This window comes from Nelusetta ayraudi, unplaced genomic scaffold, assembly GCF_046127955.1.
Source record: "Nelusetta ayraudi isolate G7.1 ecotype Tasmania unplaced genomic scaffold, CSIRO-AGI_Nayr_v1 ptg000018l, whole genome shotgun sequence".
NCBI classification, from domain to species: domain Eukaryota; kingdom Metazoa; phylum Chordata; class Actinopteri; order Tetraodontiformes; family Monacanthidae; genus Nelusetta; species Nelusetta ayraudi.
Genome location: NW_027466068.1, coordinates 3,905,991 through 3,924,853, shown reverse-complemented (window position 1 = coordinate 3,924,853; position 18,863 = coordinate 3,905,991). Strand labels below are relative to the sequence as shown.

At 46.1% G+C, this 18,863-nt stretch overlaps 1 protein-coding gene across 3 annotated transcripts in view; it reads right to left on the bottom strand.

Moving 5' to 3' along the window:
- smtnb (smoothelin b) overlaps positions 1-18,863 on the bottom strand; it is a 64,428-nt gene that overhangs the window by 6,659 nt on the left and 38,906 nt on the right. For 2 of the 3 annotated variants that reach the window (XM_076025954.1, XM_076025955.1), the window contains exons 9-18: positions 17,670-18,185; positions 14,616-14,689; positions 3,900-4,079; positions 3,599-3,674; positions 3,396-3,428; positions 2,558-2,737; positions 2,267-2,329; positions 2,044-2,131; positions 1,132-1,281; positions 854-980 (exon numbers count right to left, since the gene is read on the bottom strand). In XM_076025954.1, coding sequence (XP_075882069.1) covers positions 854-980; positions 1,132-1,281; positions 2,044-2,131; positions 2,267-2,329; positions 2,558-2,737; positions 3,396-3,428; positions 3,599-3,674; positions 3,900-4,079; positions 14,616-14,689; positions 17,670-18,185 — 1,487 coding nt within the window. The remainder of the gene's footprint in view (positions 1-853; positions 981-1,131; positions 1,282-2,043; positions 2,132-2,266; positions 2,330-2,557; positions 2,738-3,395; positions 3,429-3,598; positions 3,675-3,899; positions 4,080-14,615; positions 14,690-17,669; positions 18,186-18,863) is intronic. The other variant, XM_076025956.1, reaches the window with a different exon arrangement.

Sequence of the window (18,863 nt, the reverse complement as noted above, 5' to 3'; positions counted from 1 at the left end):
AATTGTTGCTGTAACTATGCAAATGTTCCCAATGATGTGGGTTTAGGCACCTGAGGACACACACACACTTTCTCACACACATCCATATAACGATCTGTCGCTCCTGCTGCTGCCCATTGCACAACTGTACGCCACACACTCATTATGCACCACTGCAATGTATATTTCATATATATACATACACACACACACACACACACACACACACACACACATATATATATATATGTACATACAGTATACATAATACACATATATATATATATATATATGTACATACAGTATGCATAATACACATGTATATATATATATACATATATATGTATATATATATATACATATATATTTATATATATATATATATATATATATATATATATATATATATATATATATATATATATATATATAAGTGTAAGATTTTATTTTATTTTTGTTATTTTTATTTCTATTTTTATTTTATACCATACTTTCATCCCTCTTCATACTATAGCTGACTTTTGCAGGCTTTTATTACACCAGTTCCCTTTCAAGCTACTGTAAATGCAGTGAAATAAATTTCTCTTGGAGATCAATAAAGCATCTTAGTACATACTAATGCTTAATATTAATACTTCGTAATTAATTCATTAATTAAGTTACCATTTATTAATAATAATAATAATAATAATAATAATAATAATAATAACAACAAAAACAATAATAACAATAATACATTTAAAGTTAAAGTTACTTAATTAATTAAGTACTTAATACTAATACTAAGTACATCTTAAACTTTCCATCTATCTGGTGTTGTGGTTCAGCTTCAGTTCCACTTGGCCGGGCGAGGGGGAGAAGACGAGCGGCTCACCTCGTAGGATCGAGTCTTGGCTCGGCACCAGTCCAGCAGCATCTGCTTGATGGAGTTTGCGTTGGGCACCCCGAAGCTGGTGGAGCGTTGCACTCTGTTTACCTTGGCCAGCGCCTGGTTCCCGGTGCTGAGGGAGGGCGGGCGAGAGAGAGAGAGAGAGAGAGTGTGAGGAAGTGAGGGAGGATCGGTTGCTGTTTAATGTTTCCACGCTGTGAGCGGCTATTCCTCTTCTTCCTCTTCTTTCTTTGGTAGCGATAAGCTCTGGTGTTTATCCTCACCCGCCTCCCTCCTTCTCCAGCTTCTCCATCATGGCCTTGCGGGCCTGCGTGGCCGACGTCTTGGGCATCGTCTGCGCCCTCATCAGCTCCTTGCGCCTCTCGGCCTGCCGCCGCTCCACGACGGAGGTGTCGTCCTCGCGGTCAAACACGCTGTGACAGAGAGACCAGGAGAGAGTCACTTTACATCATCTGCTTTAGTTTTTATTCTTTATTCTGGGATCCACATAAAATAAGAACATGATACAAATAGATAAACATACATTCATAGTATTCACAGTACAGAAAACAATCAAGCAACACTGTCTACACAGACAGCCAAAATAATGTACATACACCAGGAAAAGAAAAACTTGCATCGATATTTATGTTGTATAAGGACTTCTCGACATATATTTACCTCTTTGGAAGTTTGATCAAATGACAACAGTGTGTGCTGTTGTACCGCGTTTCCCCGACAGGTGGCGTTACCCTCATGAACGTAGCATCGACAAGTGTCGAGGTAACAAACGTTAACCAGCAGTAGTTTGCTGTGGCCGATGGCCGCCACCACTTTGAGCACCTCTTGTCATTGTAGAGGCCAAAGGTCACTAGAATTGATCTCGTAATGAGTCAATAAATTTGGAAGTGAAATGTTTATGCAAGTTCTTCTTTTCCTGATGTTGCGTACACAGTATTTCCGGCTGACTCTTGTCCATGACTTCAACACAGTAGAAGCATCATGAACCTTCTCAGTAAAAAGCCAAGAGGTAAAAGACCGAGTCAACAGCAGGAGAATAGTGAGTTTTAAAACTGACGATATGTAATACCTAATTTTACAATGAGCCTCCAGCAAACATCATCCATGTGGATGTTTTAAAAAAATAATCTGTATCCACGTTCAAAGGCCAGACGAGCCGCTGCCCGATGACGTACCTGCCCACTTTCCTGCTTGCGTTGGAGGAGGAGGAAGAGGAGGAGGAGGAGGAGGTGAAGCTGTAGGACTTTGACTGCACGGTGCCTCCTGAAAGACACAAACAACGGCAGGATGACGACGTACGTCGACAGATGGATTGATGGATTTGGTTGGACAGGTTTGTTGGTGCTGGTGATTGATTGATTGAGGATTGTTGTTGGAAGCAAAGTGAAAGCGACTGACTGTCTGTTTTCTGCATGAAGCTGGACTCCACCACGGTGCTGCGAGTCGACCGGCTCCCGTTGTCTAAACACAAACACCAAGCAGCGTTTTTCATCAGGAAGAAAAATATACCACCGACATTTATTTAATTTGTTGGTTTTTTTTGGAGTTTCAGGAAATGAAAAGTACTTCTGTGTTGATTACAGCAGTGCAAGCACCGGCTAAAGAAACATTTATTTTTCAAATTGGGAAAGCAAAGATGTAAACGATTAACAATTTAAAAAAACAAACAAACAAGAAAGACAGAAATACCAGACTGAGCAAAGCGGTTTGTTTTTGTGACTTGGCTGAGGCTGGAGCCGTCGGCCGACTTCTCCACCTTCCTCATCACCACCTCTCCTGCTCCGGCTCCACCGCGACCCTTCTGGCTCCGCTCCTCCCGCTGCTGCCGGAGCTCCTGCAGACGAGTCTCACGCTCCTTCTCTCTCTGGTCTGAGAGGGGGGGGGGGGAGAGGAGCAGGAGGATGAGGAGGAGGCGGAGGAGGGAAAGACAGAGTAGAGGTAAGAAAGGAGAGATGAAGGGGGAGTTGAGGGGGAGTTGAGGGGGGCAGGGAGGGCAGCAGAGGAAGAGAAGGGAGAGAGAGGGGAGAGGAGTCGAGGAAAGGTGAGGGGGGAAGAGAGGAGGGGTGAGGACAGACGAGAGGAGACGAAGGGAGGATGATGTCAGTGGAAAAAGAGGAGGAGGAAGTAAACAAACGGCCAGCGGCTCATCTGACGGCCACCAAGATGGATTGAAAGCGAGGAGACGAATTTGAGGAGGTGAATCTCATCTCAGCATCGTGTCCACAGCACGGCAAAGAAACAACAACGAGGACAACCTCAGGTTGGAGGATCACAGCTGCGGCTAGAGCAACACACCCAGCCATATAGCCAGTCATATAGCCTGTGTCAGTCTTCAGGTTGACCAGGGTTCATCCTAATCTCCTGGGAGAACACATCCGAACATTCCCTGATGCTTGTCTGTGCACACGGAGCCGACAAGTGTGAATACACACCAAGTGCACACGGCAAAAAACAAAACCAAACAAACCAAGTGCTGAATGCTTTAGTACCGTTAGTGCCATGCACACTTCAAACAAACCCACCCTACCTATCTCCTCTTGAGTGCATCCCAGCATGGCCTCTAGGGGGCAGAGTGGGCAAGAAATACAATTCAAGTTTGCTTAAAATCCACATCGTTGGATGGAACCCAGGATGATGTGAAATAAATCAGCTGATACTTTTAAAAGTGATTTTTCTTTTTTTCCTTTTTTCTTTTCTTTTTTACAAAAAGTGAATGACCAGACTCTTCACCTCTCTTCTTCTTGCGTAGGTCCCTCATGGCAGCGCGGATCAGCTTCCTCTCCTCAAAGTCTTTGGACTCGTCGAGCTGCGGCCAGGGAAAAAACAAACATGAATGCACCAACAATTAGAGCAGTTCTAAAGTGACTCGGCTCTATTTATACAGCAAAGCACTGCGCTTAAACAGACTCCCCCATTGGCACCAAGATTAACTGCTAATAAGACAAACTGTCTGTGCGAGTTGGGGGGGGGGTTTGGGTTTGGGGAATAAAGTGGCCACCGGCTATTAAATCTCGGCTGCCAAGTGAAGTACCATCTTGTCGAGCAGGTCCTCGTCCTCCACGGCAGCCAGCTGCTCAGCCGTCACCTTCCCCCCCTTGGCCTGCGTGGCGCCAGCAGAGGAGGAGCCATTGGGGACCACGGCGGCCGGTACCTGGACGCAGGGCGCAACAGAGAACACCGGCTCAGAGGCGACCACGGGCTCCGTCTCCATCTGTGGAGGAGAGTCGGGAAAAGTGAGAAGAGTCGGCAACGTGAGAAGAGTCAGAAAGGTCGGGAAAGTCAGAAAAGGCAGAAGAGTCAGATAAGTTAGAAGAGTCGGACAAATCAGAAGAGTCGGAAAAGTCAGAAGAGTCCGAAAATTCAGAAAATTCAGTAGGGTTGAAAAAGGTCAGAAAAGTCAGAGTCAGAAAAGTCATAGTCGACCTTATGTCATTTTTTTTTAGAAGAAAATCAAACTGCAGTTCAAGCTGTTTTCTTGTCTGTGAAGGGTTCAGTTGGCCTTCTACTCGCATTCTACATGCTGTTCACTTCTGAAAAAAACCAGATTTCTTAGTTGTCTGCACAAGGGGGATCTTGTCTCCATAATAGGAGAGTGTGTGTGTGTGTGTGTGTGTGTGTGTGTGAAGTGATGTGATGTGGAATCAAAATCTAATAATGGCTGTTTTGTGCGACGACACATCCACACATCTCATTGACTATGACCTCGCTCACTCGCTGGCTCACTGCAATCCAGGCAGGAAACTCTGTCAAGGTCTGGTTGATGCGGTTCACTGGTGGGCAGTGTGGCCTAAATGAGTGGTTTTCAAAGTAGGGGAGGGGCACCAGGGGACGTGAAGGGGGGGCCCGCAAAAGATTGGAGTGACGATAAGAAGGCCATAAATAAATATTAGAATCAAATGATTTTTTAATTCTTATTATCAGACATAATCTAATTATTATTTAATCATTATTACTGAGTATAATCTATATTAATGCATCATATGATTGCCTGCCAGCTGCAGAAGACACAACCATGTCCATGATCATCAACATGTTAGTTGGCAGTGTCCTTATGGTAAACAAGTGTAACAATTATTGGATAGCAAATAAAAGTAAGAAAATACATTGTAACATTCTGTTGGTTTGTACAGAGGGTCTCGAGTAACCAGATGCTAATGCTGTTTGTTGGGGGCCGTGGCGTGCAAAAGCTTGTGAACCCAAGGACTGAAATGATGCCACGAAAAAACAGTGTGACAGGTGAAGGCTGAGGGAGGGGGACGACTGCATTAGCGAGATATAAACAGTGAGCAAAACATTCTGTTCGTCCCTCACTGCTGGAGGAAAGAATAATACATCAGAGCCACACAAGACGCACAAGACGAAGAACCTGAGGAGGCGAAGGCGTGTTCAGGAAAGCGACGGTTCACAGATGGGCCGCGTCGTTAAAGGCTTTGCGGCCATTTTACAATCCACAAAACAAACAAACACACATTAAAAAAACTCTCCATATTGCCTGTGTGGTGTCACACAGGTTTTTTTTTTCAACCCTTGGTGTTTATGAAACTCTTGCAGCTCTATTTTCTTTTGCCAAGACTAAACGCTGTTGCCTCCAGACAATCACTGTGTTCACGACTTCACTCGTTTCCGTCCGCTGACGGCTTCGCAGTCGACGTCTGAACAAAGAAACCAAAGAATCCAAATCAATATTTACATCTGACAGAACAATAAGAGCCAGTATGTTGAAGAAAGACGTTTGTCTCTGATTGTCATGAAAAATAATAATGTCAGATTCTGTTTTGTTTGAAGTTTTAAAGGGAAAATGTACCTAAAGGAGGACAGCTATTTAATTTTATTATTATTGTCATCAGTATTTGTTATTATTAGGAATATTTTTGAAATTGATTGTGTTGGTGCGGATATGTTATGTTTTTTTGGCTCTTTGTAAATGTATTTCTTTGGGGTAAAGGGCAGATAATACAAGATTATTCTTCTTTCTGCTCCCTTTCATTCAGTACGTTGAGAATGTTTGTGTTAGTGTCTAATTGTTTTGTTATAACTAAATGAATGAAATAAAATTTAAATAAATAAATATGGAGGATAAAAACATGTTTTAAGAACAAACTCGCGAGTCGTCCAGACACTTGGGAGATATAAGATGAGAAGCATGGAGCTCTTCAGTTGTTGTTGTTGTTGTTGTTTTTAGGCTGAACAGGGGCAAAACCACTGGCTTCCACTGTCCTGGCAGTGGGTGGAATTCTTTCCCCTCTTTGAAAGTGAAAATAAAGGTTATGCGTTTACAGCAAAACAGCTTTGGTTGACCCGTCTCTCTCAGCATTGTTCTCCCAGTGACTATAAATCCAACACAAACTGGTGTCGGTCACTCTTGCTCTTGTCCGCGGCTCTAATTTGTGGCTTTTGTCGTCCTGCTCCAAATATAGCGACCGACAGCTGCCTCCGTCTATTACAGGCATGGGCAAACTACGGTCCGGGGGCCATATGCGGCCCGTTAAGCTTTTTAATCAGGCCCGCCGAACTTGAAGAAATGATATTAACAGTAATTCAGTCATAAAATAGCTGTGTTTCATCCATTTTTTTTAGTGTTTAAAGAGCCATTTCAATAAAGAGCTAAATACCATTTGGATTCAAAGACACATATTTTGTTGTAGTTCTGCTTTTGCTCATTTTTAATACACACTAAAGCAATATTTTTGCTACGTATCCCATGATATGTATTTTTTTTCCTCTGAGGTGGGTCACCAAACCAACCCATCCATCTGCTCCTGCTCCGGCCACTCTGTCCAATTTTACAACCCATTGTGGCCCCACCAGTCAAAAAGTTTGCCCACGCTTGGTCTATAACCACAGCTGCCAGCTCCCGCTCCCAGTGGACCAACTGACCGGGTGAGTCACTAGATCTCACTAGGGACGGACAATGCACACCCACAATGCAGCGAGATACGGCCAGAAACCAATTTTAATACGTTTTTGGACCTGGAACAAACTGGACTGAGAGGCACTTGACCGACCAGGAATGTTTTGTGACACAGCGCAGCCAAACAAGGGTCGTCGGTCAGGCAGCGTGAGTGTGTGTGTGTGTGTGTGTGTGTGGGGTGAGAAAATCCCAGATAACCTTGTTGCTGGAGTCATTCAGCCTCTGTGTGCTCATCAGCATCTGAGACTCTCTTTGTTTTCTTTTCCATTCAGTCATGGCTGAGACTGAAAGAATTATGAAGGAGGGGATTTTTTCTTTTTTTTTTTACAAAAAGAATCTGAGAAGGTGACCTGACTTAAGGGGGGCGGGGCAGTTTGACGGGCAGACCCAGCTGGCTGCCTGTCCAGGGATCAGGAGGACTCACAGGGACTGTGGCTTGTTGAATAAGCGAAGATAAGGCCACAAATAGTTATTATCCCTTCAAATGTCACCAGTGCAACACACACACACACACACACACACACACACACACACACACACACACACACACACACACACACACACACACACACACACACACACACACACACGCGCACGCAGAGAGTCACACAGCGCCTACAGCGAGGGTCAAGTCGTCATAGTGACAGTTATGAAACGCTGCGTGCATCTATTTTTTTATGAACGGCCTGAACTTTGGAGGGCAAGTGGAGGAAAAACTGATTCAGTGACGTTCAATATCACCGAGAAGTTCACGACCCTCCTTAACTGAGCGCAGAAGATGCTTTCAAGGACTTTTAAGCTGCTAAAAAAAAGAAAAAAAAAGGTCCATCTGTCCTTCAAGTGAATAGTCACCAGACTGTTAGCGCACAGCGCTACAGCCAGAGCACTGCACTGACTCTCTGACTGACTGACTGTCGTACACAGTCTCATGGTGCATAAAGACAACTGGCTGTTCCAACTGGCTGACAGCTCAGACACCCATTCTGAGTGATGTGGGGGGGCGAGATGTAAAACTGAGGCCAATGGAAAGACACCAGGAGTACGTGACCAGAACAAGGGCACCAGCCCGACACAATAAAAAAATCACGCATGGCTGGTCCAGGTGTGTTGGTTAAAAAAACTAAACAAAAAACATTTCTTATTTTCTGGTAGGTCATCATCAAAGGAAGTCACTTAACTCTTCTGGCTCTACACCATCTCGTTGCATTTTTTTTTAAATGCCTTTATAAGCATTTCAGATGTCAGGAAAAGTTTATTTAGCCCTCTGTTTACAGCCACCCACACAAAAACTTGTTGGGGTGGGAGGAGGGGCGGGGCTCAAAGGGCAGCACTTTAACATCTGACTCTTGGTGCTGTTGTCAACCTGGGAGACGGGATCGCTTCCCTTTGTGACATCACAAAAGGCCAAATTATTTTCCCAGAGGTGAGTTTTAGCACAGAGCACGTTTCTGAGACATGGAGCGAGAAAAACAAGTCATCCATCAACTTCCCTTCAACTTGCGGGAAGTTCACTGCCGCTAGATACACTACCCGATAAGCTTTAGTTAAAGAGAAGTTTGGATAAAGTGAGGAGCCATTAGCAGAGAGCAGCAAGTACCATGTCGTCATCGGCAGGAATGTTGGCCATCAAGGAGGGAGCGGAGAGGGAGCGACGGGTCGCAAAGGTGGGCGGGTGAGGAACCACGGGGTCAACCGACGGTGGGGGTTGGGGGTCCGAGTCCTGGAGGGAGATTGACTGCTCTCCAATGACAGTGAAGGACACGTCCGGCACAGGAGCTTCAGCATTGTGAGGACGTCCAGGAGGATCTTCAGCATCGTCCTGCTGTCTGTTGAGAGGATGGTCTGGCACTGGGTCCCCAGTCTGATAATCTCGGGGGTCCAAGTCCTGGAGAAGCAGTGACGGTTCTTCAACAACAGTGGAGGACATGTCCAGATCTTCAACATTGTAGGGACGTCCAGGAGGAGCGGCATCGTCCTGGGGTCTGTTGAGAGGATGGTCTGGCACAGGGTCCCCAGTCTGAGGGGCTTGGGGGTCCAAGTCCTGGAGAAGCAGTGACGGTTCTTCAACAACAGTGGAGGACATGTCCAGATCATCAGCATTGTGGGGACGTCCAGGAGGAGCAGCAGAGTCCTGGGGTCTGCTGGGTGGAGGGTCTGGCACTGGGTCCCCAGTCTGAGGGTCTCGGGGGTCAGAGGTCGAGCTCTCTCTGTCCAGACTGTGGAGGAGAGGCAGCTCTTGAGCTCCTGACACCCGGCAGAGGGCCTCCACTTGCCTCAGCAGCACCTCCTGCTGGCTCCTCAACATCAGGTTCTCCTCCTGCAGCTGGGCCAGGGCAGCGGCCAGGGGGGCCACCTGCGCTGCCGCCTCCTGCAGACGGGCGTCCACTCGCTTCCCGAAGGCCTGCAGGTCACAGTGGACCTCACACACGGCGCTCCGCAGCGCCACCTCCAGTCTCCTCTTCCACAGCTGCTCCTCCTGCTCCTCCTCTTGAACTAGTAGGTCACTGATCACCTCCTCCAGACCCGACTCGGCGCAGGCGGCGGTGTCTGGGTCACCTAAACCCTCCGGCGCGGCCGAGGCCGGGAGGAAGGGCAGGTTGACCCCAGGCATGGCCAGACTGGATGAACTCTGACAAAACCCTCAGAATCTGAATCCACAATATTGTGGGACTATCAAAAAACAAATCAATCAATCAATCCAACAATAAATCAATAAAAACTGAAGCTAATGAGGCTGCTGGATGGCACCTGTTGCTGCTCCGTCTCTTTGAAGGGCCTCTGCTGAACAATGTGTCTGTGTCCTCTTTATACTTTCAAGCGACAGCCAATCAGCATTCCAGGATCCCCTTTCCCCTGGAGCAGTGGCCCCGCCCCCCTTTATTCCGAGTTGACGTGGGTCTGCAGCCCAGCCCAGAGCCAGCCAGTCAGTCAGTCAATCAGTCAGTGCTGGGGGCACTCGTGGAGGCCATAGCAGGGTGGCAGCAATTCAGAAAACTCACCCCTCCACCCTCCCTCCCTCCACCGCCCCCCAAACAACTTTCCTTTTATTCCAAGCCTGCGTCCTTCACACCTCGGCTGGCTGGCAATGAGGATTTAACAGGAGTGCCTCCGTCCATGGGCAGCATCTCACTCCTCTTTAAGCTGGTTTGTAAAGACATGAAAGCCGGTCACGACCACGGAGGACTCAGTTAAGACAACATTTCAATCCATGATGGGACAATATGCGTCGGCGAGGGTTGTGAATGATAGAGTGAAAAGGAAGGTCCAGTGACTGGAGAAGGGCTTTCGTAGTTGCGTAGCGTCCAAATTTGCGATTAATGAATAGATCTATCTATCTACCTTTTTGAGGCCTTCAAAGTGCTTTTTTTTGTCCTGAGGTTACTGGAAGTGCATGAGAAACCCAAACTGATCCAGGGACAGCGTCTCAAGGTCTTGTGCATTTAATGGGGGGCTCCGTGAGGGAGTGTTGACAGAGCCAAGTGCACTGGTGATGCTGTGAAATTCTCAAGTGTACCCTTTTCTTCCAATTTATCGCTTAACTAAATGCCGATCTACTTGAGTGAATGAGTGACTTGAAAGAGCGACTTGAGTGAGTGAAATGACTGCTACGACATCCAGAATACACCGCAAAAGAGCAGGGGACGATCTGGGACGGAAGTAATCCAATCAATTTGGCTTTAAGGACACGACAAACAGCGTGACAAACAGGACGTACGCTCCCTTTAGGGATTAGCAGGTATGTTTCCCAGAAGAATCTGCCCCTAAGTGAGAACAGACCCACAGTCTGAGTTCCTGACCGAAGCAGGGACGCCTCCTGTCTGCCTCCTGTCCCTGCTGTCATGCCTCCACATGACAGCAGGGACTTGGCTTAATGCAGAACTTTACTGATAGTGATTGAGACACTGAGTGAATGCATTGAAATGACACACTTTATCCGTCTTAGATGATATCTAATGCATAAGTGTTTATCAATATTGTACTGGCCTGTGTGTAGTAATTAGTTTATTATAGGGATGCACCAATACCAATACAAGTATTGGGTATCGGCACCAATACCGAATCCAGATTGAGTACTCGGCTTGTACTCGGAAAATATGTGCCGATACCATGACACCGATACCAGGCGTATAAGTATGTATATGACAATTGTTTTAGATATGTGTTTGTAGTGCAATGAAACTTGTGACTGTCACCCCATATAGAAAAACATGCTGAGGAATGTTGTTTAAATAATTAAGTACTCTGTATCTGTATCAGTGAGTACTGAAAAGCAAGTACATGTACTCCACTATAAAAAGTGGTGTTGGTCTTAGTTTATTAACATAATAACTTTAACTTAATAGTGGTAGGAGTACCAGTAGTAGACATGTTAATTGAAATTCATACTATTATGATAAACCCTATGCTGTTATTTTCCACAAGAGTTTTAAAAACTAATGAGATGCACAAGAGTTTCTCAATTAGCATCGCAGGGAGATTAAAAATAAACATCTTCAGAAAAATCCAAATCTAATCCTCACATAAAACCTGTTAATGTGTTGGAATGTGAACCCATGTTAGTTTCACTAACATCTGTTGCATCCAGTCTGTATCCTGCTGCATCATGCAGCGATTGGGTAAGAAGCTGGTGTTGCGGCACCGCAATACGTTAATGAGCAGGTCTTGACCTTCTGACACAAAGGGAGCGGCCGTCATTGACACTGGAGTTCATCAGCTTCAAGAAAGAGACGCACTGCGCTGTCATCGCCCCCGGTTGTGAAGCTCCCGGCCGGGCATTATTTATATTTGTGCTCAAGGCCAAACCGAGCACAGAGCGGACAGCTGAGATGAGCAGGAGCAGCTGTGACCACTACGACTCACTTCTTTCAGCTTTCCATTGACTTTATATTAATATATATATATATATATATATATATATATACATATATATATATATATATATATATATATATATATGTATATATATATACATATATATATACACATATACATATATATACATATACATATATGAGCAAACGGTGCCGTAACAAGTTTGCAGTACCGCCTAAATGCAAAACACGTAGCAGCTAGTATGAACACTGGAGCTAGCAAAAACCTCAGAGCGCTGAACACAACCAAGCAGAGTCGCCAACCAGCTGTAGAAATTGCTGACCACTGCACTAACCTACCCCTGGAACTTGACGGCACCATCGAAAATCACACCAAGGTTTCTAACAGAGGGCCTGATATTGGAGGCCAGGGGGCCCACGGCATTGCTTAAAAAACGCCTGGGAGGATTTTCCGAACACCATAATCTTCATCTCGGCCTTGATCAACTTGAGAGAGTTTGCACCCATCCACGACATAATGTCAAGAAGTGGCTGGAGTGCTGGAAAACCAGTGGTAGGAGATGTGATGTTTGGACTGGATTTGACCGAGGGAGGGATATACAGCAGGAAGAGGAGAGGGCCTAGAATGGAGCCTTGAGGAACCCCGCAGGTGAGAGGGGCTACCACTAAGCTGGAGAGCTGTATGTATGTGTGTATATGTATACAAGAATATGCAAAATATACATAGAATAGAGCAATAAACGTCTTAGTTAGTTGCCATATTTTGAAGGAACCTGGTGTGGACAATACAGCCGCCTGACAGCGTGTTTCATATTTAGGGTGAACACTAGCGTCCCCAAATAAACCAACCAAGAAGAAGGTGGACGAGGTATCCAGGTTTGGGTGTGCAAATCACTGTAGTTTACTGGCAAACTCAGGAAGGTGAGCGAATGAGCGCTGCAATCTAAAATCTGACCACAAGATGTTGCTTTTTCTTCCCAAAATCTCCAAATATTACACACTGGACCTTTAAATCCTCCAGTTACAGCAAATACCAAAACTGACTCAGGTGCCAATATTTATTTTTTACTGTCACCTCCACTGCTTATTTCACCTGGACGTTTAACTCTGTTTGACTTCAGAAATAATTCATTTACGAGCCAGAAATGTGAATTCAAAGAAAAATACGGCAAACGGAAACCATCAAGACCACCAACCACGATTAGCAGACCACCCAGACGGATAAAGAACCTGTGTCAGACTACTGACTCATTACCAAACAACAATCAACACACAGCGCAGTGGCAGGCAGCTTGTAAAACCCACATCCCAGCATGCACTGCCTCACCCAGCGGCCTCTCTGGGAGGCCCGACCTCGAATCAGACCTGGAAAATGCAGCTGGATCGTTGACATTTCAATTTGGAAATCTTGCTGTCATCCATCTTCCGAAGCTCCCATCTCAAGTGTTTTCAGTTTGACGGTACAGATGATCCTTCCACAGTTTATCAGCAGTTTCGAATACATCATGATGACACAAGAGTTTCTACGTGTCACATTTGTGATAATACAATAGATCTAGTCAAACTGAGCACAAGTTAGCTGTCACACCATCAAGTATTACCTCGTAAAAATATCTGAGGATGCCCTGATGTGCAGCAGCAGCAATATAAAACAACACTGGCTCAGTCCATTCATGTTTCTAAGAACCTTCTCCTGGCAACAATGAACCAACTCCCTGACTTTGTAAGACCAGACCAGTGTGACAAAATCAGGGAGTTGACTCTCAAAAGGTGGAGGAGTAAACAGCAGTCCACATGTCCTCTTCTCTTCTCCTCTCTTCTCTTCTCGCCCTCTCGTTGGCCCTCAACTTTCCATTCATTAAGATATTTCCTTTCATGGAGGAGCGAGGAGGAAGAGGACGAGGAGGAGGAGGAGGGTGAGGAATGAAGCAAATGGGAGTTGAAGGCTTCTTCCTAAACCCTGGAGGTCACTGTGTGTGTGCGTGTGTGTGGGGGGGTGGGGGGTGGAGGTTGGGGGGTTCAAACTCAATTTGTGCACCGTGAGAGCAGATCAATCAAGGGGCAAGAAGGTTGCAGCGCCTCCTCGGGGGCGGGGGGAAGAGATGATGGAGCGCTGGTGTCACCGCTCTAATGGACAGTAAGTGGAGTGCACGTGGATGGCCAGGTGTGATTTAGGACACATTACCCAGATACATCTGACAGGGCCGGGCCGGGCCCGGCTGGGAGAAAACAAGGAATGCCCAGAGTTCCTCCCTCCTCCTCCTCCTGCTGCTCTTCTCCTCTCTCTCCCTCGCAGACCCTACAAGGACCGATGTGACCGGCTACCCGCTCCGTGTTTGATAAACATTGTTCTTCCCTGCTCACTCACTCTCCTGTTCCACACACTCTGTCCCGCCTCACTGGCTTTGTATGCCTTTATAGGTGATGGCAGTGACAAGGATGCAGGAGGGGGATAAAAAAAACACTACAAAAACAAAACCCAATCAGTGGAGCCCTGATGAGTCAGCTGGGACTGAAACTGAACTGATTGTGGCAGGGGGGCAAAATATGAGGAATTAAAGGAACAGGTGTTGTGTGGATTTTCAGAGAGAATGCAGAGTCACCAACCTTTTTGAACCTGAGAGCTGCTTCATTGTTCCTGAGTCGTATGAAAGCCAACCAGCTAGCTACACTCTCCTCAAATATCAAACTTTCTCAGTATATTATAACTGATTAACATGTGAAGACACTGATCACATTATTGAGTTCTCAATAATGATCAACGATGACTCAACAAGGTCGGATAAAAATAAATTTTAGACGCAGCTCAATGAGTTGTGCTAATTTTCCAACAGGCCTGCGGGGGGTGACTCATGTAGTTGGTCCTGGTGGGGACTGGAGGGGGGTGGGCGTGGGGGGGTGGAGGGGTGACTTGGCGCCCACTGCGTTGGTGACTACTGGGTTCTGTCAGCTTTTCCTTACAAAAACAAAAAAAAGAAACTGCAGAGGAAAAGCTGGACCGTACCTTGGTGGATGAGCCGGAGGTCAGGCCTGAGGAGCTGATCTTGAACGGCGTTGCTCTGAGGCCAAGGGTCAACTCTGGAAAACACAACGGCAAGAAGGAGACACCCACTCTGAGCATTAAAATGTCATAGCCGCCTTTGTTTTTTTTACATTTATATATTCAGTAGGAATGCACCCAGGCCGATACCAGTACCGGGTATCGGTACCAATACTGGGGTTGAGTACTGTACTCGTACTCGTAAAATACGTGCCGAGACCGCGACACCGATATGTAAGCACATGACTTTTGTTAAATGTGTGTTTGTACTGCAGTGAAAATATGTCCTAGAAAAAGGCACTGAGGAATGTTGTTCAAGTAACACAAAATCTGAGGAAAAATAAAAAAAATACTAAAAGTAATTCAATAATGTGTGAGGGCCGTATCAAGTACTCAGCAACGGTATGGGCGAGTACTGAAAAGCAAGTATCCGTGCTCTACTCGTTCTGTAAAAAAGTGGTATCGGTGCAATATTTAGCCCTTTGTTTACAGCCTCCAGAACGTTTCAAGGACGAGGAGGAGGTATTAGTTCCCTTTGTGACGTGACAGAGGGACGCAGTCTCAAACCTGAGTGCTAGAGCGCACAATTTTCAAGCCAATGCAAATGCAAAAAAAAAGCAGAGGATAGACTTTTTTTCCTCTGGAGATTTCTTTCCAGATTTTTTTGCGCACAATCGGCTGTGACTGATTGATCTGAAAGACCTGACGAGACGACTGCTTTCTTTTGGTGCTAGTCGTGCACGCACTCTCGGTCACATTGCACAGTCGGAGCCGCGTCTGCGGTTCCCAAAGTCATCTGGCCAAATGGAGCCGTCCGTCAGTCAGTTACATAAGCTGCTGCTGCGATGGTGTCCTGAAGTACAGCACAGCTGGAACAAGCAGCAAGTGAGAAGAATGTAAAGACGGCGACCTTAACACAAACACTCCTGTGTCTATGTGTGTGTGTGTGTGTGTGTGTGTGTGCATGTGTGCTTTGAGCACACATGCACACACACACACACACACACACACACACACACACACACGCCTGCTTTCAACCCTCCTACACAAAAAACCCATCTGGTCAAATGCAGGATTTCATGCAGCTGCAATACAATAGTTGCAGATAAAATGCAGTGCAGAGACCCCGAAAGAGTCCTGAGCCCAGAGTCACTGCGAGATGGACAGGCTCCCAAAAATAATGAGGCACCCAGAACTAGGAAATTGAGCTTAAAAATAGAAAGTGTGAGTGTGAGGTCAGGGTGAGCGGGTGCAGCCCTGTCAGAGGTGCAAGAGTCGACTCAAGAGAGAAAAAAAAAGTGTTTTGGTCGGGACTCCTTGCAGCTACAAAGACACTCGATGAGAGATCATGTGATTTGTTTGGACAGAACTACTGGCACGACTCGTGTCTACTTGTCACCCAAACAGCTTCTGAAGTGGCCTGGGAGTCAAAGCTGCGTTTCAATATTCAACATTTGGGATTTTTAGAAGGCTGCTATGAATGAAAGAAAGTGAAGAGAAAATACATAATAAACGTTAATTTGCATACAGTTGTCTTAACTGTAAGGGTGTGTGCCACATTTGAATAGGTGATATATGTTCTAATCAGTGTGTGAAATACAGGGGCTTCAGGGAGTATCTAATATTTTTTTCTAAAAGCAAAAACATTTTTTTTTTTTAAAGATCACCCTCTCGAACAGTCAATTTTTAAAAATATGTATGCTGCATATTAAGGAATTTAGATTGGTAATGAGTAACAATCAGGAGGATGGGGACCCCCCCTGAACATTGAACACAGGTATTTCGCACACTGGCTCCAATAAAGGTGTGTTGACATACTGATAATACTCTTTTCTAGCTTTTTCTAGCACTTTGCATTTTATTACCATTTGCATGTAATCAGTTTTCCTCCTTGTCACCAACTTGAGTGTGTGAGAAAACCGAGTCATGAAAGTGAGGGCATCTTGCTTTTTTCTGGGACTCGAGCGGTGAGCGGTGCAGGTCGTGAGTGACAGTCAACAGTGTTCAGCGATGTCTGACCTCTGACCTCTGGTCCCTTTATCGCGATAGACTCGGCCTACGGCCACACTGGACACGCTTGTTCCAGCCTCAACAACGACAACAACAGGAGCCACTGTCACCGTCCCCACGCACCGATGGCCGCTCGCCCTCCCCCAGCAGCCTGTAGGAGGTCGAACTTGCCAGACATTGTCGCATCTTAATGTGTTTGGTAAACAAAGACACAGACAGACACGCTGGCTGTGTGCTACCAGCACTACCAGCGCTGCTAGCGCACACAGTGTTTCACAGACAAAATCTAAAAAAGGTTGTCATGAATCAAGTTTTCACAGAGGTGATGTCATTCCTGATGAACTTCATGGTCCCTTGAATTTTATTAGCTCTTTTCTAGAGGATCTTAAAGAGATTCTCAATGACATTATGATTTTTTTTAATTGTTTTGCTCTGCTGTAATATTTTGTACCAACCTCCTCCTAGCTCGGGGGTGGGCAAACTACGGCCGGGGGGCCCATAGGCGGCCCTTCAAGCCCTTGAAGAAATTAAATCAATCGTAAAAAAGTCATGAAATAGCTGTACTTAATTTCTTTCCATTTATTCAGTGTTTTAAGAGTCATTTCAATAAAGAGCTGAACACCGTGGGGCTTCACAGACGCATATTTTGTTGTCATTTTGCTTTTGTTCATTTTCAATTGACATTAAAGCTCATGTTTTCTACATATCAGATCTGATATATTTTTTTCTCCTAGGAGGTGGGTCACCAAAACACTCCATCCATCTGCTCCTGCTCCGGCCCCTCTGTCTGAGTTTGCCCACCCCTGCACTAAGTCCCTTCTGGTTGTGTCTTGGCTTATTCTTCTTCTGTCTTTGTCTATTTTGCTTTGCCTTGGACTATTATGGTCCAAGTCTTTGTTGGTATGAACAAAAAATGTTAATAAATTTAAAAAAAAGTTTTCACTGAGGGAGCAAAAAGAGGAAACAGGTGCACTGGCCTCAGAGCCCCGGCTGCCCTCTGACCCCTACCTGTCCTCTGGCCCAGACTGTTGGCGTTGAAGCGCGGCGCCAGGCTGCTGATGGGGACGATGTTTCCACGGGCGGAGGATGTGGACGATGCAGCGGCGGCGCTGCTGCTGGTGGCGGCGCTGCTGCGTCCATCCTTGATCTCGATGGTGAGGAAGGTCTTCATGTCCGGATCTGCTGCTCCGTCTCCTTCCTGCTGGGCTTCCTGCTGTGCGGCTGCTCTCCCCGGGGCCTGGTCCTCCTCTGAGTGGGCGGCGCCGTGCGTGTGGCTTTCAGCCGGAGCCGCGGCCGTTGTCCCGCCCCTGGAGCTCTGCCATTGGCCGGCCGAGGACGGCGGCGGCGCAGCTGGCGTAAACATGCCGGCCGCCGCTCTGGACGACGTACCGCGTCTCGGAGGAGTGGCCCGCGGCGCCGGGACGTTGGCGGGGCTCTGAGCCGCATCGTTGAACCTGCGCATGCGATCACGCACGGAGTTGGAGCGGCCGACCGCCTCCAGCACGCCATCCTTCCGCCCAGCTGCTGGAAGTGGAACAATGCAGGAGGGTTTAAAAAAAAAAAAAAAAAAAAAAAAAAAAAAACAAGACACAAAGAAGGAACAACAGTGACTTGATCCTCTTCACTGTCCAGGCCAAATTTAGTCAATCTTGCTCTCTCATCCTCTCCTCCACCTCCTGAGATCCCACTCCCTCTTCCCCTCCCTCTCCCCCGTCTTGTTCCATCCCCTTTTTTTTCTTTTTGCTTGACTGTTTCTGATCTTGCAGACTTTTCAGGACACGTTTCTTTCGCTCTGACTTAATAGCAGAGAAAACAGACAAAGAACAGAGTTTGGCAAACTTGGGACTCACAAACAGCTTTTATCCTTAGGCTGTTAAACATAAACACTCCCCCACTAACCCCCCCCTTATTCCCGGAGACTCTTGCACTCAAAAATGTGCCATTTTGAGTGCACTTTACGTGTATTTTGGTCCAACAACACATACTTCGAGCATTACTGCTGACCTTGCACAATGCACCTTTTGTATATAAGTTGCTTATTGCTTATTTTTAACTGCATATATATTTCACCACACTATTCTAAAAAAAAAAAAAAAAAAAGTGAAGTCCTCTAAACTGTTTATTATTGTTACTCAGGAATATTCCAGTTTCTTCCATTTTAAACACTGTGGGGGGTAGAGGGGAGGCGTAATGAAGCAGGAA